General features: G+C 40.0%; 1 protein-coding gene across 8 annotated transcripts in view; it reads left to right on the forward strand.

Moving 5' to 3' along the window:
- Positions 1–23698, forward strand: part of ATRN (attractin) — a 157682-nt gene that overhangs the window by 30945 nt on the left and 103039 nt on the right. For all 8 annotated transcript variants that reach the window (XM_042980835.1, XM_042980829.1, XM_042980830.1 and 5 more), the window contains exons 2-6: positions 5435–5518; positions 9042–9155; positions 16012–16140; positions 20864–21069; positions 22144–22312. In XM_042980835.1, the coding sequence (XP_042836769.1) occupies positions 9055–9155; positions 16012–16140; positions 20864–21069; positions 22144–22312 (605 nt within the window). In that variant the 5' untranslated portion in view covers positions 5435–5518; positions 9042–9054. The remainder of the gene's footprint in view (positions 1–5434; positions 5519–9041; positions 9156–16011; positions 16141–20863; positions 21070–22143; positions 22313–23698) is intronic.

Here is a 23698-nt window from a genome sequence, read left to right on the forward strand (position 1 = left end):
ACATTTAAGGTGCCATTTATTGTATATGAATTACTCCTCACTAAGATTGACTTAAATTTTTGGTTGGAAGAAATCAAATCAGTATAGCAGTCATACGTCGTACTGTATGTGAATAGATTATATTATGACAGTAAAACTGTCAGGTTAAGAAACAAAACCTAACCATATCCTGTTTAGAAGAAAGAGACTTGAAAATTTGGTAAGGAAATATGAAAAATAGAGTTGGATAAAGAACTATGGCCCAGGAAAACAACAAAAAAAATCGGTTGTCAGTAGACAAGGTGGAATGTGAACATCAAACTATATAAGTGGGTTATTATCATGATAAAAGAGACAATTTATGAAGATCTAATAGTTATGGAGCTTATATGGCTAAATAGCTCAATACATAAAACAAAAATAATGTGGCAAATGTGTCATGGTATGGGATTTTGATATACTTTTCTCAGAATTAGATCTTGTAGGTAACAGGTAAGAATATAAAGGGTTTGAATAGTGAATTCAATAAACTGAATTACACATACATAGTAGTTTACATTTCCTACAATAGATTATCTTTTTTTTAATTAAAAAAAAATTTTTTTTTAACGTTTATTTATTTTTGAGACAGAGAGAGACAGAGCATGAACGGGGGAGGGTCACAGAGAGAGGGAGACACAGAATCTGAAACAGGCTCCAGGCTCTGAGCTGTCAGCACAGAGCCTGATGCGGGGCTCGAAGCCACGGACCGTGAGATCATGACCTGAGCCGAAGTTGGACGCTTAACCGACCGAGCCACCCAGGCGCCCCAATCTTTTTTTTTTTTTTTAATTTTTAACGTCCAAGGAACTTTGGTCAGAGTTTATCAATGTCCAACATACTTGACCGCAAAGAAAATCTTAACAGGTGAGAAAAGTTGAGGGTTTTTTTATAGGCCACATTGCCTGGTAATAATACAAATAAAGTAGAAATAATTGTAAGCTGACTTCTTTGAAACCCGCCTCCTTTGGAGGGTTCCCCTATTTTCCCTGTATTTGTTTCTACCACATAATCACCCTCAGCGTATTCTTGAATTGGAAAGTTGGTAGAAGCAACAAGTTAATTCTTTATATTTCTGGTTTTGTATTGTTGAAAAGCCTTTGTTTCAATCCAGTGTCTTTGTGTGACTGCCAGTGAAGTGAGCACAGGCAGTACTGGTATCTACACCTGGATTGCCAACGAGAATGTAAAACTTGACCTGAAAGTTTAGTTGATATTCCTAGCCTTCCCCTTTCAAATCTCTCTAAATTTTCAGTAACCATTTGTTAGCCATTCACTAGAACATAGGGAATTTTAAGTTAAAAGAATTTATTTACTTATTTATTTATTACAAATGTAACTTCATTTTGTTTGTTTGATTTTTTTTAATGTTTATTTGTTTTTGAGAGAGTGCAAGACAGAGTGCCAGCCGGGGAGGGGCAGAGGGAGAGGGAGCCACAGAATCCGAAGCAGGCTCTAGGCTCCAAACTGTCAGCACAGAGCCTGACGCGGGGCTCGAACTCACAAACTGTGAGATCACGACCTGAGCTGAAGTCAGATGTTTAACGGATTGAGCCACCCAGGCACCCCCCCATTTATTTATTTATTTTTTAAAAAATGTTTATTTATTTATTTTGAGAGGGAGAGTGCACGCGAGCGAGGAAGAGGCAGAGAGAAAGAATCCTAAGCAGGTTCCATGCTGTCAGCATAGAGCCTGACGCAGGGCTTGAATTCACAAACCATGAAATCATGAGCTGAGCCGAGATCAAGAGTTGGGTGCTTAACTGACCGAGCCGCCCAGCTGCCCCTCAAGTTAAAAATTTAAAAGTAACAAGAATACAGAGAGGATGTGGAAAATAGCATATTCTCACGTATTGCTGATGCAAATGTGAGTTGTTACAGCCTTTTGAAAATTGGCAGCTTATTTAACAATTAAAATTCATATTCCTTTGGCCCAGTAATCCTCCTCCTAAGATTCTATTCTTAGCAATTAAAGCACAAGTAAGGCCATATGTATAGGGATATTTATTGCAGCAATGTGCATAATGCCAACTGACTGAAAACAAAATGAATGTTAGCAGGAGAAAGGCAGGAAAAAAAACACTACCTCCATAGGTTAGAATATGCTTCATAAAAAGTGAATTAGACTAATACCTGTTTAGTTGGAGAGACTCTCACAAAGTTTTGTTGGGTTAGAAAAGGAAGATGCAGAAAAGTTTGTATAATATGTGTAGCCAAAAATTAAGAGAACTGCGCATATATCATGGGCTCATGAATATGAAGAAAAATAGTTAAGAATGCTTACTAGGTGGTTAAATGTTTATCTTAATGTGGTGTGGGTGGGGGTATACTTGGGGAGAAAAGTTACAAAAGGTGAATCGTTTAGTTGACAGCTTGTCTGTGATCATAACTATGCATTGTCTGTAAAATTATGTAAATGCTAGATTTAAAAATACTGAGTAGATATTTAAAATAAAAATGACCTATTTCTTTTCTAAAAGTGATGCTGATTTGCAAATACCTGAGCATGTCTATGTGCAGTCCAGAGCAACCCTTAGGAGCAAAACAAGCATAGTAGAAAGCCAGAAAACATTGTGAGCTAGAAGGGCCTAAACTATGTCCACACATACATATACAATAAACCAGTAACCAGTGGGAAGTTTATTTGCCCATAAACTGGAAGTGGTCTCTGTGGTTGGTTGATGCTGCGTTCATCACCTTTGCATTCCTTTGGTTGGTCATCCTTGGTATTGGCTTCCCGTTCAGCCTTGTAGCATAATGGCTGCATTACTGAGATTTGTGTTTGGGGCACAAATTGGTTATAACAGTGTGAGAGGAAGGTGCAGAGAGCAGAATTGGGCAAAGGAAAAAGTTGAACTTCAGTGTAGGCCTGACAAAGGGGTGCTCAGAAGCAAGGACTGTCAGAGTTGTTTTTTGTTGGATTGCTCCAGACTTTCCACCCTTTGTGGTATGGACCGCCCTGGGCAGGGTGTGACCTGGGGCAAGGCAGCTCCTGAACTGTAAGAGCCGGTAAAAACTGTTGACCAGGCTGTTAGTCCTTCCTCAGAAGGGAGATTATGTGGCAAATCTCCCTGTCTACCACACTGTCTTTGTTAATGAGAAAATACTTCCTGGAAGGCCTCCATCAAGCCTTCCCCTGACATTTAAGTATTTGACTATGTGCTGTGACAGAAACTAGTAATGACCCTTCGTCTCCTTTCTCCACTTCTCTAATGAAGGGAATCCTGATTTTTCACTGAATACATGGTCATTTGGAATAGTGGCTACATTTCTCAGCCTCCCTCTACATTTAGATATGTCATTAAGTTTTGGCTGATGGGATATAAGTTGAACTGTCTTGTTTGACTTAGAAGGAGGGATTGTGCACTTTGTTTTCCTCCTTCCTGCTGGGTAGAATGTGGGAATAAAAGCTGGAGTTTGAGCAGCCATCTTGGATTATGAGGTGGAAGCCACATGTTGAGGATGACAAAGCAACTAGATAGAAGAACATTAGGTCCCTCATGATTATGGAAATCCTTTTGTGTTCTCTGTATTTCTTACCTTTGGACTTTATTATCTTGGTTAAGCCATTACTATTTCTGTTTTTCTGTCAGTTGTGTTAGGTTCTAATCAGTTATTGTCAGGGGGCATAGGAAACCATGAGTGGCTCAGACTAATCTTTTTGGGTTAGAATGGATGTTGGGAGTAAGACATGGAGATACCAGTATCCAGGTGAGTACAGCAGAGGGAGAGAAGGGCAAAAGGCCAAGAAGGATTTGAAGGTGATGATAATTGTGATGGACCATGGAATCTTAACTAAGTGGGAAAGTCGAATGTGTGTGTGGTGGGTGATGAGCATGAAGAAGTGATAGTTCAGTGGATTGGAGGTCCCCATGGGGATGATGACTCACTGGAAAGGGAGAACTAGGCTAAATGAACTTGAGAGATAAGAGATGGTGGCCAGAATGTAGGATGCCTAAAATGCAGATTTTGGTACTCATGCTGTTACAAGAAATGGCAGGACCCAGAGGAGTGGGTGACTAATATGGGTGGAAAAAAAGACTGTTAATGGTGAAGTTAAGAAATGGAAAACCCAGGGGCGCCTGGGTGGCTCAGTCTGTTGAGCATCCGACTTCAGCTCAGGTCACGATCTCGCAGTCCGTGAGTTCGAGCCCCGCGTCAGGCTCTGGGCTGATGGCTTGCAGCCTGCTTCCGATTCTGTGTCTCCCTCTCTCTCTGCCCCTCCCCCGTTCATGCTCTGTCTCTGTCTCAAAAATAAATAAATGTTAAAAAAAAAAATTAAAAAAAAAAGAAATGGAAAACCTGGGTTCTGATTAGAACATCTTATATGTTGATGTAGTTGAATGAACTAGATGCTAATATCAGTGGGCAAGAAGGAATAACTGGGATGTCAGTAGATAAGTCAGAAAGTAAGGGAGGCAGACCCAGAGGAGAGCATCTGTTTCAGACAGGCTGACATTGGTGATGGAAGACGGACAAAAGATGATCTGGAAACAGCAGTGTGGAAGGAAATAGCATCCTTCTTAAATTTCAAAAGTTCTATATAGGAAAAGATACCAGACACAAAATATAAAGAAAAAAGTAAACTGAGAAAATGTATTTATAGTACATTTTACATGCAGATGGGAGCTCTTTAATATAAAAAGAGCTCCTAAACATTAATTTGAAAAAGACAGCTTGGTAGCAAAGTGGGCAAAGAGTATGGAATTTTAATTCAGAGAGGAGGAAATACAAATGACCAAAACATATGAGAAGACACTTAAGCATCAAGGTATGTACCAGCCAAAACATTAATGAGATATCAGTATATGCCTATCGTATAGTCAAGACCTAAAAATATTAAACTTCGGACTTGGCACGAGTGTGGGAAGACAGGTGCTGACGGTCACTGCTCGTGGGACGTGGTAGATTGCCTTCAGAAGTGGCAGCCAAATGGCTGTGATGGGTCCGTTGTGTATTGTGGCTTGATGTGCTTGCCTGTCACAGTTCTGCTTTCCACAGTGTTATTGTATTAAATACCCTTTAGTCGTAACTGTAACTGTGTGATCTTTTTAAAAACCAGCTCGTATTTATAAGTAAGTTCTTGTAGCCATTTTCATGGTAGCCATTTTCAAAGTATGATTTTCCTATCTCAGCTAGAAAGATTTAGATACGCTTTTTTTTTTCAATTCCTGTTGGTTTTAATGTATTTGTACCCCCCTTTCTTAAGTTTATGGAAATTATTTTTTTCATCTAGATTAGTATAATCTGACTATAGCTACCCAGTCATTTTCTTCTGGTTATAGTGTGCATTAATGTACTTACTATGCTTAACTTGCATTATTTGAGAATTAAGAAAGATTAGTATGTGAAACTTGGATGGACTTACATTTTTGTTTTTTGTTTTCTGTTTGTTTGTTTGTTTTTTGCATTACAGACTAACTGGATCTTCTGGGTTTGTAACAGATGGACCTGGAAATTATAAATATAAAACAAAATGTACATGGCTCATTGAAGGACAGTAAGTAGTAATGGCTGGTTTAAAAATTTTTTTTTTTAGAGCTCAGTGTGGCGTTACTTTTTTTACAAGTAAAATTAACAACCTGTAGCATAGAGTACTTAAAATATTTTTTATTTGATAACTTTTCATTTGACAAGTGAATATGATTTTATTAACCTTCATTGTGAATTTGAAAACAATTTTTGTTTTCAGTTTTTGTCTTGTGTTGATTTAAAGCTGTGAATGAATTATACACACCAGAAGTTTGTATATTTTCAGTTATCATACTTAGAACTGTTGAATATTTTAAATGATTTATACCATTAGAAAATTATAATATTATATCATTTTTCTAAGTACTTATTTTTATTGTGGGCAGAAAAATAAAAATAGCTTCTTCTCTGGGCCTCCTGTGCCCCTCCAGCTCTTGCCTTCTTCTCTCCATGGCACATCTTTAAAGCAGTGTTTCTCAAACTTTTTGGTCTCAGGACCCCTTTACACTCTTAAATTTTGAAAATTCCAAATAACTCTTGTTTGTGTGGGTTATATCTGTGTTTATTATATTATAAATAAAAACTAAGGAAATTCCTTATTAACTCATTTAAAAGCAATAATAAACCTACTACATGTTAGCACAAAATGGTATATTTTTATGAAAAAGCAAACCCTATATTTAAAAAAACATCAGTGAGAAGAATGGTATCGTGTTACATTTTTGTAAAATCACTTCTCTGTCTGGCTCAGTAGAAGATAGGTGGATTATCATATTTTCTTCTGCATTCAGTTTGTTAGAATATGTTATTGTGGTTGAAGCATGTGAAGAAAATTAGGCTTTACTTGAATGTGTAGTAGGAAAAGGAAGGATATCTGAATAACATTTTTAAATAATTTTGGATGGTCTTCTTTGACACTGCATCAAAGCTTGACAAGTGCTAATTTCTTAAACGTAAATTGCAGTGTGGAATCTAAAACATTATTAATGAACTTTTGGAATTTAAATTAAAATCTTTTGAGTTTTCTTATACTTTTGAATGGCTCTTTAAGCCTTGCATGGTTTTGTAACAGGTTATATGGGTTATTTAGAAAATAATGGTTCCCTGAACTATTCAGATCTTCCAAATTTTGATATATTTCATGATACAATATGAAAAAAATCACATTGGTTAATGTCACCATTTAATCTCATCAGAAAATTTTAAGCATTGGAAAGTTTTATCTGGGTGGCAGAGACAGATTTTCCAAAACTAATTATTGCTTTGAAAGCCTGAATTTTATCTTTGGCAACAAATAGTGCCAGTTGTTTTCTTTGAAGTGACAGACCTGCTTTGTTCATTTTTAAGGAAGTATCTACCAGATATCCGAGTCTGAGTAACCATAGTTTGTCAGTTGTCCTTTCAAGTAAAAATGATAAGTAGTGTTCGAGAAAAAAGCGATAGTTTCAGCTCAGCACTCAAACAATTGCAAAAGCGATTTTCCTGGAGCCCGCAGTACTTTGTTAGACAGCAGAAGTGCTTTATGCACACTTCCCAGCCTGTCAGGCAGAATATTCAAAAGATGTGTATTCGTGGGCCACAGTTTAATAAAATTAGCCGTTTTTACCGCTTAATAAAGACACTCTTAAATGAAACTCCTTTTTCCTTGGGAACGTGTAGTATTAAAGAATAACAGCGATTACTGGTACGGTTTGGTGCCTCTGCCCTGCTCTGTTCTCAGGTACCAGCAGTTTCACCCACCACTGCTCTTGCACCATCAGTAAATGCCAACGGGTCCCAAGGCCTCTGGCATTGTGAGGACCCCACTTTGAGAATGGCTGCTTTAAGGAGTTGTTTGCTCTTGCCCTTTCTGTCAGTTTATTTCTATCTGACGTCTTTCTCCAGCATCCCTCCCAGTGTGCCCTTGGTGGTGGTTCCTCCCGAGCCTAAGCAAAAAAGTTTCACTCCTTCCTTTCTTATCTCCATATTCAGCCTGCCAGTAAGTTCTGTCTGTTCTCCCTCTAGAGTGTCTTCCCAATCCATTTACGATCTCCCTTTCATCTTCATCTCTACAGTTGTTGTAAGACCCCAGCCATCCTCTGTTTTCTGGGCCACGGTGATAGCCTTGAAATTGGCCTCCCGGTTTTTGCTGTTGCCCCTTGCCCACCTCTCGCTTCTTGTCTCCTGTGGTTTCCTCTGTTTGCTCTGTTTCAGACACGCTGATTTTCTTCACGTTGCCTAGACACATCAATCCCTTTCTCACTAAGACTTTAAGACTGTGCTCTTCCCTCTGCCTGAAACATTGTTCCCCAGCTTTTTTCACATGGCTTATCTCTTGTCATTCTCATCTTTTCCAAAGCTTTCTGGGATAACTCCCTGCCACCTGTTGGACACATCACATTCCTTTCATTTCTTCATGGTAGTTATCATCAGCTGAGTTAACTTGCTTATGTACTTAATTGTTTGCTTAGAGATGTTAGGTAGACACGTGTGGGGTAGAGGGAAGGCCTAGACTGGAGACATATAATTAGACATCACCAGGGTATAAATGGTGCTGATTTTACCAAGAGCTTTTTGAGTGGAGTGTTTGGGTGGAAGCCAGGTTTGAGAACAAAGTGGGTGAGTAGGATGTGAGGAAACAGAAAGCAAAGTCTTGTGTGGAGGCTCACTCTCTTCAGAGGAGAGAGGAGGGGTAGGTTGGGTAATGGCTAGAAGGAGAGTTGAAATTTGAAGTTTTTATGTTTTGTTGTGTTTTTGGTAAAATGTGTGAGACTTAAGGACATTTAAGTATGGATGTGGGAAGTTCCAGATGAGAGGGAGATGTGAAATGTTTAAGAGATGGAAGGAGGAATAGACAGGTGTATCTGTTTTGGAAAATGGGGAGTTGAGAGATTTTTGTCTGAGTGCTGAGCTTAAGCAAGGAGGTGAGACTGAGTGGTTTGAAATAGTAATTGGGAGTTAGTAGCAATTGTGGGGAAGGAGAGAGAGAATTAGTAGTAGGACTGACTGCTGGCAGAAGTAAAGTGCCAATTTGAAGTTGGTGAGCTGTGACCAGTCCTGGAACCAGCCTATCCAGTGTTGTGACTACCTCCAGCACAGCTTAGTTTTCTTTGGATTTAATTTGAATCAAAGGAGATCACTGGTTTCCTCTAGACCGGGGCTTTGCCAGGTAGCTCCATGAAAAGGCAGAAGGGTAGGCAAGTTTAAAGAATTGGCAGTTGTGTGTGTGAAATGATGTAGTGTGAAATCCTAAGTTGAATAGGAAAAGAAGTGCAGAAATGAACCAGCTAACTGGTTGGTTCACAGGCTGTTAAAGAACAGCCACTGTATGGGCTGTAGGGCCTGAAGAGGCATAGACCTGTCCGCCTTGTTTACCGTTGCATGATTAGTGGTCTCGCACATAGTAAGTACAAAGAAAAGTAAATCTTTGACCGATAAAGGAATGTTGTTTATATACTATTAATTTCTTCTCTCCGTGTAAATTTATCTTTAAAAATCTATCTCTGTTTTCTTCTCAAATGTCTGGTAGTTATGCTGATTATTATAAATTACTCTTTTTTTGTTCTTTTCAGGCCAAATAGAATAATGAGACTTCGTTTTAATCATTTTGCTACAGAGTGTAGTTGGGATCATTTATACGTTTATGATGGAGACTCAATTTACGCACCACTAGTTGCTGCCTTTAGGTAAGCTCTGTCATATAAGTACTAGTTAATCATTATCTGATTTCTGAATTCAAACTTATCTCCTAGATTGCAAACTTTTATTGCTCATCACTTTTATTATCACTTACTTACCACCTTTATTTCATGGCGAGAGTGCTAGTTCTGGAGTCCTCTGTCACTTGTGTGCTAGGCCTGACTTGGTTTCCTGTAGATACTAGGTAAGTTTCTGGGCAGAGTACTGGACCTCTCATTTCGGTCTCCTGATGTATAAAATTGTGGTGGTACTATCAAGTTTACTTACTTCTTGTGGTGGTGGTGAAGTTTACATTTAAAAAATGTTTTGTGAGTAATATATTGGATATTGTTTTTGTGAAAAATTTAAATCAGGACCCACATTCACCTTGACCCTTGTGTTCCTCATTGCATAGGCCTTCAGGAGTTACTTGTTGAATCCAGATATAGTTTGTGTGTGTGTGTGTGTGTGTGTGTGTGTGTGTGTGTGTGTGTTTATGTATATGCATTAATATGGGTGAAGGAAGCTTTTTGGAAAAATACACAGAAAATGAACAGCAGTTACCTGTGGAAAATGAGGAAAATACCAATTTTGTGTTGTGATTTTTTAAACAAGTATATTCCTTATTAGGAAACACTTAACACTAAATACATGGGGTATTCTGAATTGTTTCAGCATTTTAGTTTTTATTAACAATAAGTAGTTGTGTTGTTTATTATATTTTTGACTGCATGGGAATTCAAAACCATTCTATTTTTCTTCCTTTTACTCAATAGACGATTTATGAACTATATTTTTCAAAACTGCACATCCCCTTAGAGAGCCGTAGCTGTCAGTTTTTCATCTGCGGCTGACTTTCTGGATTTCTTTCTCTGACTTTAAAAAGAAATCAGTTCGACAAATATTTTTTGTATTCCTCACATGGGGCTGGTGTAGTTGATGTTTCCTGTCAGCGAGGAGGTAACAGAGAGTAAAGAGTACACAAGAAGCCAGAGAGCTCAGGAGATCAGGGGACTAATGTGCCCTTGTATTTCTCCATTCCCTTGGGCTTGGAATTCTCCCCAGCATGTCTCTGAACTGAGCACCGAGGTTATTTTCTGGGTTTCAAAGGTCCACTCTGGAGCCAAAGAGCAGAGTATATAGGCCATGCTAAGCAGTAAAATGTCATTGTCCAAGCGTTGGGTGCACTTATCTTTATGCCAGAGTTTGAAGCGTACCTTAGGTTATAGCAAGGCACCCCAAACTTCAACACAAGTAAGGAAACTATCTCTGTTACGCTGTTATCATGATAGTACTTGGGGGTTCACTTGACACTGAGTTCATGAGTCAGAATTCATGGAGTCCCTATTATGTGCCAGGCACTGTGCATCAGCTTGCCAGTAGCCCTTGGGGGAGCATCAGCCAAGCGGGTGTGCATAACCCTGTGGCTCACCTGGATTGTGTGTCTGGTGAGCCGACACGTGAAGCAACAACAGCAACAAAACAATCAGGAGGCTGTAATTTTTCTAGTCAGTGACTTCTTTTTAAATTATTATTTATTTTTTATTTAATTTATTTAATTTGAGAGAGGGAGCATGAGCGGGGGGCGGGGGGGAGAGAGAGAGAGAGAGAGAGGGAGAGAGAATCTTAAGCAGGCTCCATGCTTAGCATAGAGCTCAACACAGGGCTCGATCTCATGACCCTGGGGTCATGACCTAAGCCGAAACCCAGTCAGAGGCTCAACCGACTGAGCCAGCTGGGCATCCCTAAGTCAGTGACTTCTGAGAGAAGCCAAAGTATATGCACAGATTAATAGAAGGATTTTTATGTTTCTCTAAAAAAGCTGGTTAATTGATAATATACATTAATCCATTGGTTATTTTAAAATTTAAACTGACAACATAGTGTGAATTCTCTAAGATGTTAGTGAAAAAAATGTGTGTTTAAAAATCAAAATTTACCTGAAACACAAAACTCCTAAAAGCACCGATGTGCAGAACACCTTGAAAACAACTGTTGAAGCCTTGAGGGTGCTGTCACAAGGTGGAGGCTGAGGGGTGCTGCTGGGCCAGGAGAGTTCTCGAGAGAGGAATCAAGCCGGGGGAGATGTGCAGGCATCCCAGAGTGTTAAGAGCCTGCTGGCAGACAGCCCAGCTAATAAGAAAAGAACCACATGGGATTCAGAAACTGGGGACTGTTTATCCCAGTTCTGCCCCAGTCTCTGTATGAACCTGAACAGGTCATTTAAGTGCTCTTGTACTCGGCTTCTGCCCAAAGTGCTGGCATCGTACCATGTTTTCTCTGAGTATGTTGCAAACTACAAAGTTTAATTTGATTCTGAGCTGGTTGATCACATTTATCTTTTACATATGGAATTTCTGAATAAAATTTGTTTATCAGAACAAAATTTGGTTATCAAACAGAGTTCTATTAGCAGACAAATCTGAGAACCGCAGGACCAAGACTCTTGCAGCTGTACCACATCTTGATTTTGTGGTGTGTTCAGTTCAACAAATGTATAAACGTAGCACCTTTGTGGAGCAGCTCTTCTGCTGAGATCTGTTGGTAGGAGATGCAGAGGTGGTAGTGGTGATGGAACAGGGAGAGTAGTTTTCCTTTCTGAGAACATCCTTCAACAGAACATTATTCCTTTTAAAGTTTTTTGTGTGTACGTGTTAATTCTTTTTTGGTGGGGGAGTGACATTGATAAGGCAGTTGTTTAGACTGTGATGAAGGGCTGTTAGAGGAGCCATATGATGGCGTCGTCAGACCATGGCGCAGAGAGTAGTCAAAGGCAGGCACCTCTCAGGGTCTCGGACCTTCTTTACCAGGCGGAAGTACAGACTCTGCCTCGCCCCACCACCGGGCTCTGACCCCTGACTTTAAAAATCTGGCTTACCTTCCAATCTCCCAGCCTTTGAAGAGCGTCTGGTCTTGCAAGGAGACCTAGGACTGCTAGTAAACTTGGGTAGTGTCGTTGGTGAAGTCAGGGTGTGCCCCAGGTGTGTTCACAGAGCCCATGTCTGCCTGGCACCGTGATAATGGATATCTTTGAATAGCGATTTTCAAAAATGGTTCTGAACAGTGGTACTCTGTGTTTAAAATAAAGGTTATGTAGAACCCCAGGGCAGGCAGTTCTTGATTTGCTCAAGTTGAAAAACTGGCTGCAACCTAAGCTGTGCTTGTGTGTATTTATCTACCTGGGGACAGGAGGTGGGGGTGGGGGTGGGAAGCAGCTCGGGGTGACAGTTGAATGGCATGCCTGCAGCATCACTTTCTCACCCACGCACTTTCCATTGCTTTGCATGCTGGGTTGAGGCTGCATTTGTATTCATTTACCCTGTAAAAGTTTATTTTTACATAAACCAGTTGTTTTATTTTCACACTGGGAGAAAGTAGCACATTCTAAAGCTGTCATAATGTCAGGTTTTCAAATATAAAGAAGCAAATGCCCGAGTCTCTCTGACAGTGGGGAAGCTGACCCCCTTTCTCCAGCATCATGGTCATCTAACATAGGTGACCCTCACACCCCTTCTGTGACTCTGTTCTTTCTCCCTCCACCCTTTCTACCGTTCGTCCTGCGCACTTAAATGTCCCCACCATATAAATAATAGATATCATTAGCCATCATTTACTGAATACCTATTAATGTGAGGCAATCAATGTTTAAGCACTTCACGTGCTGTAATAGTTTGATTCTTATTGTATCACTGCCGGGTGGATAGGATTTCTCTCCATGTGCACTTAGGACACTGAGGTTCCCAGATGTCTATGACATGCCCAGGGATGTGGAGTGAGAATTGGCATTCCCTCTGGTCCTAAAGCTCATGCTAGGATAAGAGTGCTGGGTTTTCCACATGTGACTGAAGCCCCGAGTCATCCTGGGCCAGTATTTCTTATGGGAAGATTGCTTTCAGCATATCTGTTTCTACATCGCCCTCTTATATGTACTTCCCCACTTAGCATTTCAAGGGATTCTGGTACATAAAACTGATGAAAGCAAATGTCACCTTTTCCAAGATGCCTTCCCTAACTGCCCTTTCTAAAGTAGCACCTTTTTTTCAGAATCTTTATTTTTGAGAGAGAGAAACAGAGAGAGGGAGACACAGAATCTGAAACAGGCTCTAGGCTCTGAGCTATCAGCACAGAGCCTGATGCAGGGCTTGAATTCGTGAACCATGATTTCATGACCTGAACCAAAGCCGGATGCTTAAATGACCCAGGTGTCCCCCCCTTTTTAAGTTTATTTCTTTATCTTGACAGAGAGAGAGAGAAAGAGAGAGAGAGAGCGTGCCTGTGCATGCATGCATGAGCAGGGAAGGGGCATAGAGAGAGGGAAATAGAAAATCCCAAGCAGGCTCCACACTGCCAGCACAGAGCCCAATGTGGGGCTCGAACTCATGAGCCATGAGATCATGACCTGAGCCGAAACCAAGAGTTGGACGCTTAACCAGCTGAGCCACCCAGGTGTCCCCCCCACCTTTTTTTTTTTTTTTTAAGAGAGAACAGGAGGGGCAGAGGGAGAGAGAGAGAATCTTAAGGAGGCTCCATGCCCAGAGTGGGCCTTGAAATCATGACCCTGGGATCATGACTTGAGCTGAAATCAAGAGTTGGACACTGAACTGACTGAGCCACCCAGGTGCCCCAGCGCCTTTGTTCTTTCACTGTTTTTTTCTTTTTATAGCATTTATCTCTGCTTGGTGTTACATATACACGCCTGTATGTGGGGGTGGGGGATATTTCTGGACTTATTTGTTGTTTCTCTAATATGAACTCCATGAGAGCAGAGGCTTCTTCACTGTTGTGTTCTGGTACCTAGAACGGTGTCTCACATTCAGTATCAGTGAATATTTGTGAGTTGAATACACAATGCAGAATGCTTCACTGTTTTGTAAACCCTGGAGTACCTACACAGTCCTAGAGTTTGTAGAATTCAGTCTAGATATTTTTATTGAATGAAAATCCTGGCTCCTCTTCCTAATTTCCCGCTTCTCTATTCTTCCATTTCATTTTTTTTATATGCACTTACCTAAATATGTGTAAATGTACACATATACTAGGTCCATTGTTTTGTATCTTGTTTTTTTCCCTACTTATCAGAATGCCTTGATGAGTTCCTTGTTCGTTCTGCAGAACTACCGGTATGGAATGATTGATGCATCTAACTCTCTGCAGATGAGCATTTAGGAGGTTTTCTTCTTCTTTAAAAAAAAATTTCTTGGGGGGGTGCCTGGGTGGCTCAGTTGGTTGAGCGTCCCGACTTCGGCTCAGGTCATGATCTTGCAGTCCGTGAGTTCCAGCCCTGCACTGGGCTCTGGGCTGACCGCTCAGAGCCTGGAGCCTTCTTCTGGTTCTGTGTCTTCCCCTCTGTCTGCCCTTCTCCTGCTCATGCTCTGTCTCTCTCACTCTCAAAAATGAATAAATGTTAAAAAAAATACAAAAAAAAATTTTTTTTGGTATTTTTTTTTGTATTTTATTTTTTGTATTTTGTATTTTGTATTTTTTTTGTATTTTTTTTTTTTTGTATTTTTTTGTATTTGTGTCATCACTATACTCCATGTAGGGCTTGAACTCATGACCCTGAGATCAGGAGTCACATGCTGTACTGACCGAGCCAGCCAGGCACCCCTAGGTGGTTTCCAATGTATTGCCATTCTGAATAGTGCTGCAGTGAGGGTGGTTGTATATTAGTCTTTGTGTACACGAGCAAGTGTTCGTTCTACAAAGAACTTAGAATTGCTAGGTCACAGTGAATGACCATTTAAGATTGTCATAGGCCCTTGAGGGAGTAGTTTACACGGTATGTGCTTTGGGAAAGCAAGGAGGCTAGTGCAGCTGGGGTTGAGTGACTGAAGGGAAGAGAGTAGTAATGAGATGTTTGTTCATTGTGTGGGGTTGTGTGTGTGAAGCAGATTGCATAGGGCCTGGTAAGGATTAAGGTTTTTACTGAATGAGGTGTTGGTGGTGGTTGTGGTGGTGATAGTGAGTTGGTTATTGGGCAAAAGATGTGAGCATATGAAGAAATGCAAAAGGCAAGTAAACACAGGAAGAATGATTAACCTCAGGAATATAAAAGAAACTCAAAACCACAATATAAAAAAATCACTTTTCACTTACCAGGTTAGCAAGGCTAATATAGGACTGGTACTTCTTCTTGGCAGATGAGGTAGGATGGACCTTTTTATTCTTTATTGATGAGATTTCAGATTGGTATATGGCTTCTGGAAAGCATATGGATCAAGAGTCTTAAAGCCATCATTTAGACCCTTTGATTTGATAGTTTTTAACACTCTCCAGACACCCAGCAAATACTATTGTGTGCTGGAATCCAAATGAGAGAGGAAATGCTTCTGGTGTATTACTTGTAAAATAGAATATAAGCTGTGATAATGGTATCAGGCAAAAAAAAGTACATCAGAATACTGATAGAGTTAAGATTGTGGGTGTTTAGCCAATTTATTTATTTATATTTTTACTTTTCATACTTTTCAGTAGTATATATTTGGCATTCATCAACTTATAAAGTTTGTTAGTTTCTGTAATTTTGAAGGTTTACTCAGTCTTTCAAAGAACCATTACAAACAGTTTTGTATACATAAAAAAAGAATAGGCTGATTGATTTCAAATCTCATTAGAAATATAACCCAGGATAAAGGCAAGCCTAGGAAAGATTCAGATCTGTCCCGCTGAGGATTCAGAACTGGATCCAGAACTAACAGGGTGGCACTATGCATTTATCACAGGAATTTGCCCCTTTTCCTGGAAGTGTTTTTTTTTTTTTTTTTTTTAATTATAAGGATGAATTCCAGTTTTGAATTTGTATGCCGCCATGTGACATGCCTGTTGAGTACGCTTCCCTTTATAAGAAATGTGTTTCCATTTCAGTGGCCTCATCGTTCCTGAGAGAGACGGCAATGAGACTGTCCCCGAGGTTGTTGCCACATCAGGTTATGCCCTGCTGCATTTTTTTAGTGATGCTGCTTATAATTTGACTGGATTTAATATCACTTACAAGTAAGATATTTAAGTCTAATCTTTGTGATTTTATGAAGAAACTTTACTCTTTGTTTTAACAATAATAATGACTAACATAGTTGAGGGCTGACAGTGTGCCAGGCATTGCACTAAGAAGTTTGCATGGATTTTCTCATTTAAAGTTCCTTCAAAAACTCATGAGGTATGGGCACTATTTGTTCACTTGTTCTGTAATTGAGGAAACTGGTGGGAAATGGTAAAATACATTGTCAGAGTGGTGGGACCACAATTTCATCCCAGCTCTAACTGCCTTTGAGCTTCTCCTGGAAGAGAGGGGCATTTTTCTGCTAATGGATAAAAGCATTGGGTTTTTTTTGCTGAGTGCAATTTAACAACTATTATTCATTTTCACGTACTCGGGTTAGCCCATTGATGAGAACTTCGTTGAGGTTACAAAGGAAATGCAGACAACAGACTTAGGCAGCTTTGGGAATTTGTTGTGATAGGAAAGAGGCTAACTTTTGGCCTTTCTTTTTTTCCTTTTAAGAAATGTTTATTTTCATAAGTGGTTAAATTCATAAAGCACCCTAAGCAAAGGGTTTGTGCTGAAGAGCTTCTGTGGCCCACACAGCCTAAGATACTATTTGGGTTTTTACAGAATAAGTTTGCCAAATCCTGGCAGAGGCAGTAAGCTCCATGTATAACCGTTATGCTGGATTCTACTTCTGCCCATATTCTCAGGCTCTCCATATTCTCATAGGCCTATTTAGAGCCAGCTCTACCTTGTTTGATATGGTGATTTAGCTTTTCAGGTGCCCGGGGTTGGTGACTTGGCAGCCTGGGCAGCGTATCACAGTACTAGCAAGGTGATTTTTAGTGACCCAGGCAGGCATAAAGGCTAGGTTGAGGGGAAAGACTGATGAGTCTGGTTGGGTACAAGTGAGATGTGTAAGCAGGACATTGATATTCAGATCTAGGGCCCAGAAGAGCTGCCAGAGCTGGGGATGTCATCTGGGAGTCACTGGCACGCGGACAGTGACTCACTGGCTTATGGGCCCGAGTGCACAGTGAGGAGAGGGGCCGTAGAAGCAGCTAAGGGACAGAGGAATGCCAATGCGCTGTTTGTCACAGAAGCTCAGAAAAGAAAGTTTCAAGGAGGGAACTGACAGCTAGGAGATTGGGTAAGCAGAGGGGGCCCTAGGTGACCCTAGCTGAGGAAGGTAAGGTCAGAGACCTGGTGGGGGCACAGTTCACAGTGGAAGGTTAGAAAGCCATGGCACTGAGTGGGACACTCAGCTCTAAAGGGGAGGGGAGAGGTTTAGGCCAGAGCTTTGCTTTGCTTTTTTTTAAGTATTTATTTAAGTAATCTCTACATCCAGCGTGGGGATCAAACTCACAACCCCAGATCAAGAGTCAGGTGTTCTTCTGACTGAGCCAGCCAGGCATCCCCTTAGGCCAGGGCTTTTCAAACTGCACATGGCACTGAGATCTCCTGGAGGGCTTGTTAAGACGCAGATTCCTGAACCCTACCCAGAAACCGTAGTTCAACAGAGCTGGGGCCTGAGAATCCAAATTTCTGATAAGTTCCTGGGTGATGCTGCTGCTGCCTACCCATGGTCCACACTCTGAGTAGCATTGCTCTAGCCATTCAACTAGGCCTCCTTCTGGGTTCCCTGTAGGTCCTTAGGCACAGTTTTAGCTCTTGCAAGCCCCCTCATAATAGCAGCCTTGAGGGAGAAGAGAAACTCCAGGGAGGGAGCACCCCTGGAGGGGGCGCAATTCAAGCACCCCTTGACATTGGAAACCCTTTGCCCTATCACTGGAGAGTTCTAGCTCTGTGACCAAGAAACGCATGTTACTCTTACCCTGATTGGTTAAGGGAGCCTTGATCTCTCCTGGAGACCAGAATTAGTATTTATTTGTTAAGTGAAGGAAGGTTGAGGTTATCCTAAATTTTAATAGCTTCTTGGTTCCAAGATCTCTGTTCTTTAAAAAGGAGTCCTAAACCATTTTAGGGGTTCCAGACCCTTTGAAAAGCCAAATAAAACGATGATCTTTATTCCCAGAAGAATGCCTAGAAACACATACATGAAACATTGTTATTCTTTTTACAGGCATCCTCAAGTTGCACTGAATCCTAGCTTTGGTCTGACCGTAGCTGGGGGACCCTTGAGACTGGCTACCCACAGCTACTTAGATGTTCCCTGATTTTCTTTTAAAAGAAGAAAAAAATAGTTATATTTTATTTTCACACAAATTGACACTTCATTTTATTTCTGAGTCATATTTTAAGCACAGATAATTAGACCAATTTTTCTCATTACTCCAGTTTAGACATAGAAACAGATGTTTTGATGTATTATTACCTGCCACTTTCACTTTTCAGAGATTAAAAAATGATGTTTGTGCTTTGAGATTTTTATGTAACTTTATTTATTTATTTATTTATTTAGAGCACAAACAGATGAGGGGCAGAGAGAAGAGAGGTAGAATCTGAAGCAGGCTCCGTGCCATCAGCGCAGAGCCCGATGTGGGGCTTGAACTCACAAACCTTGAGATCATGACCTGAGCTGAGATCAAGAGTCAGACGCTTAACTGACTGAGCCACCCAGGCGCTCCTATTTATTTAATTTTAAAGTTTATTTACTTATTCTGAGAGAGAGAAAGTGAGTGCAAGCACAAGTGGGGGAGGGGCAGAGAGAGAGGGAGAGGGAATCGCAAGCAGGCTCCATGGTGTCAGTGTGGAGCCTGATGCAGGGCTCCAACCCACGAACTGTGAGATCGTGACCTGAGTCAAAACCAAGAATCGGACGCTCAACCGACTGAGCCACCCAGGCGCCCTGAGATTTTATGTAACTTTAGAGAGTGCTCACAGTTAATTTTTGGCACATGAGATGAACGTCTGCCTAAGGGCACTGGAGTGGGGAAGTTGAGGTGTAAGAGAGGCTGTTATATTTTCCCTCCTTTAGTTCAAAAGGCGTTAAGGGTTGCTCCCTTCTCTTCATTTTTCAGCAACATTAGATTTTGGTTGAGTGCCATTCCCTTGTATATGGTTAATAAGTGTGGCAGTAGGAGATTGTAATTTGACATATTTTTGGTGTGAGGCATAGGGGTGCTCACAGTGGCATGGCAGTGCTTTTGCTACAGTTTTATTTTAGGCCTTTTAGAAAAACGAAATGTGATTGTTGTAGCCATTTTACAATAACAAGTCCAATCTGAAATTTAAACTTTATTTTTTATAAACTGTTGGCCTTGCAAAGACCTTTTTCTTTTAGAATTTTTAAAAAAAGGTTTATTCATTCATTCATTCCTTCATTCATTCAGAGAGCCAGAGAGAGTGTGTGTGAGCAGGGGAGGGCAGAGAGAGAGGGAGAGAGAGAGAATCTCAAGCAGGCTCCACACTGTGAGTGCAGAACCCGATGCAGGGGCCCGAACCCATGAACTGTGAGATCCTGACCTGAGCCAAAACCAAGAGTTAGACAGTCAACCAACTGAGCCACCCAAGTACCCCAAAGGCCTTTTTTTTTTGAAAAAGATGAAACTGAAGCTTCACTTCCGTGTTTGTATTATTACAGAGAGACAGTAGGCACCTCTTGGTAGAGGCCTACAAGAATGTCATTTAGCTTTTCTAACCAAATACTTCGTGTACTTAATCAGCTTACTGGGGCTTCAAAAGTAGGCATACACATTTCTTTCATTATAATTATATAGATTATTAAAATACTGTATACAAATATAGAATTTTATAAATACGTCATAAACTGATATTTCAGTGTAGGTGTGAACATTAATTAGCTTTTTTTTTTTTTTTAAAGTTTATTTATTTATTTTGAGAGGCAGAGTACAAGCAGGGGAGGGCCAGAGAGAAAGGGAGAGAGAGAGAATCCCAAGCAGGCTCCACACTAACAGCACAGAGCCCAACGCAAGGCTCAAACTCACCAACTATGGGATCATGACCTGAGCCGAAACCAAGAGTCGGGCACTTAACGCACTGAGCCACCCAGGTGCCCCTAATTAGCTTGTTTTTAATAGCTGATTCCTAATTTTCTGACATGCTTTGCTGCAAAATTTCTTTTTAGTTTTCTGTATAGGCCTTAGAAGAAATCTGTACTCTTAAAAGTATCTTGATAGTTTGGTTATTGTCCCCTCCTTTAAAATCTGAATTATGTCTTTTCAGAATGCTGACAATACAGTTATCTTAAAGTCATGTTATTATGAGACACATTATAGTTAAGCTGTTGAGTGAAACTGGTCCTTCCTTTTTCTTCTCTCTGACATGAGTAGATAAACTTACTGAGGAATTTTAAATACACCAATCCGGTCAATAATCTTATATTCTCTGAACTCTCAGAGGTATATGTATCATGAAGATGGTATAATGTATTGTTAGCCGTTTGTTTCATCCTTTTCCTCCAAACTTGTAACCTCATTTCCTAATGCTCGTCACTGATGGGGCCACCAAGAGCAGCATAGTCTTCCCACCCTTGAGAAGTTAAATGTGGACATTTTGTAAGAATTTCTTCTCCCTAAGTAAGTTTTTTGACTTGTCTCTTCTTATGAGAATCCAACAGGGTTGATATGCCCTAGTTATGCAGTGTTGAGTGACCCCACTTTGGCTGAAAGGTAAGTACTGCCGTTATGCTCGTGAATGAACTGGAGAGCCAGTGACAGATAGTCTTAAACCTTGTGTAGGCAGAAGTTTTGCTGAATTAATTGAAGCGTTGCTTTGTGTTGATTTAATTTTCCCCAACTGTTTTTATAGTTTTGACATGTGTCCGAACAATTGCTCAGGCCGAGGAGAATGTAAGATCAGTAATAGCAGCAACACTGTCCAATGTGAATGTTCTGAAAACTGGAAAGGTGAAGCATGCGACATTCCTCATTGTATACACAACTGTGGTTTCCCCGATCGAGGCATTTGCAATTCAAGTGATGTCAGAGGATGCTCCTGCTTCCCAGACTGGCAGGGTAGGAGCTTCTTTTATCTTTGCTTTTCTTCCAGTTTACCGCATCTTCCTAGTTCCTTATGTTCTACATTGACTTTATTCGTTGGGTATATACCATATATATAATATATGTTAATATATATATATAATATATGTTAGTATGTAGCATTTAAGTTTTTGCATCTCTTTATTCAGATTCTTACAAATCTTTGAATTTCACAGATGTGTGGTTGTAGTCTCTTGAGAATTGTGGAGGGGTTTGACATTCTTTGCAATTCATTCATAAAAGTTTGAGGGCTTGGTCTCAACCTTAAGAAGACATAGCAGAGAACCAAGCTGGGAGGTGGGACAAAAACTAATAGTAATGGTATCTCTCAGATACTTTCAATAAATTCCAAAAAAATTGGGGTCTATTATATAATAGAATCCTAAAACAGTCAGTGAGTGGAATTATCTGCAGATAGAGATTATTAAAGAAATTGTAGCAAATTCTTTCAGGGAATCTCTGATAACAGCTGTTACTGATTTAGTAATTTTCTTTATACATTACCCTTTCTACCAAGCACTTTTATTTTGAAAGGAAATGTGCTTGTTTAATGCTTTGTGGGATTTGGCTGACATCAAAGGGTTAAGTAATTGAAGTATTTGAGTACCTCCCACTGTGCACAGCTTGCAGCAGGAGCCACACCCCCAACAGTGGAGTTTCTTGATTTTCCAGGAAATGGATAGTTTCTATTATTACTCCTGGGACTAGTCTTTAAATTTTAGTCTGAAAGTTTTTCATTTGAATTAATAATTCCTTTGTCCGGTCTTTCCTCTGAGAGCTGCTTAAGCAAGTATTTCATTACTAAAAAATCCTAACCTGGATATGGTCAGGTCATAATTAGAAAAGTGTGTGATTTTCAATTTTATTGGAGATGACCCTTGGTCACTAGCTTTGAGTGAATTGAAAGCACGAATTAAAGGACTTTGATATTTAGATGCTAAAGGAAAACTAAGTATACTTTAGGTATTTGTTACATTTATATGATTAAAACTTGAAATGCAGTAATTTTAAAGCTGCATTTTGTGAATCTAATTTATTCTGTTTTATTAGGTCCTGGATGTTCAATTCCTGTACCAGCTAACCAGTCATTTTGGACTCAAGAGGAATATTCTAACCTAAAGCTCCCCAGAGCCTCTCACAAAGCTGTGGTCAATGGAAATATAATGTGGGTTGTTGGAGGATATATGTTCAACCACTCAGATTACAACATGGTTCTAGCGTAAGTTGTTTTAAACATTTTTTCAAGAAGCTGACTAGTTTTCCATTTCAAAAATTTATAAAGTAGAGATAAAAAGAAAAGAAATCATCAGTAATTCCATCACCCAGAAAATCACTGTTAATATTTTGGTAGTGGTGTTCCAGAATTTGTTTGACATATCCTTAGTTTTTGAAGGTGGGAGGCACAAAGAATGTGTTTTTATCATAAGTAGTAATTCGTCTTTTCTAGATACCATCTCTCATATTTTGCTTTAGGTACACATGGGGGGGGGGTTCTACAAAAATTGGGGGTTACTTTACCTCTTATTTTAATTAGCTTATCTGTAGGTCACATGGTTTGCATTTGTAGTTTTCTAGAGGAAATTATGCTATTGTCTAATATTTGACCCAGTGTTCAAGGTCTCCTGCTGGTCCCATGCTGTTCATCTTGAAAGGAGAATATATATTATCACAGTGGAGTTATGAAGTTAGTTATGAAGATTGACTTTGGGGAGAAATTTATGAACATGTACTCATGCTGATTTTATGCCCTGGAGATTTTTTCTAGGCATTTTTTATTAATGAAGATTGTCAAAAACCAGCATCTGTTCTTTAAGGGATTCTGGAACTATGGCAGCAGTGGCATAGTTTCTGAATCCCCCAAGTAGTCATTAAAGCACACATGCAACTAGGATAGCAAAATGGAAAAAAAACAACAACAACACATGAGTAACAAAACAAAGCTTGGTCAGAAGTTATCTACACAGATGGGTGGGGCTAACCCATTGACAGCTCCAGAACCTGTGTGGTATTGCCATCTGTGTAGGAATAAGCAAAGGGGAGCAAGGGACTGACTGACAGGCTCCAGTATACCTAGAAGAAGCTGCTTTGAGAACAGCAGCTGGAGCTGGAAAGATTTGCATATTCTAGTACTGGGTAAGCACAAGGGATCTATAGTAGGATCTGAAGGGGCTAGAACAGTTTGTGCCTTATTAGCTCTCTAAATGAACTAGGCAGATTTTCTTTGCAGGAGAAAGTTCCACACTGAGGAGAAACCACTGGGAATAGAATTCAAATTGAACAGGACAGTGACAATAGAAAAAAAGGAAAAGGGTGTCCAGATAACAGTCAGGGAGGGGAACAGAGCCAGGATAGTTCAACAAGTAAGCTGCCATGTGTTTGAACACACACTGTTAGCAACAGAAGAGTGAGCTGGAGAGCTGAGAAATTAGGAAGTCAATCCTAACCCAGGCCCCTCCTGTACAAGTTTAGGAAAAAACTAGTTTTGCTTAAAATTGAGCAACAGAAAAAAAACATATGAAGTTATTAATGACCTAGAAAAATAAAAGTTAAAGTAACATAGAATAAAGAGACCAAGGAGTAGGATAACCCCCCCTTTGTACGTGAA

Source organism: Panthera tigris, chromosome A3 (assembly GCF_018350195.1).
Source record: "Panthera tigris isolate Pti1 chromosome A3, P.tigris_Pti1_mat1.1, whole genome shotgun sequence".
Classification (NCBI taxonomy): domain Eukaryota; kingdom Metazoa; phylum Chordata; class Mammalia; order Carnivora; family Felidae; genus Panthera; species Panthera tigris.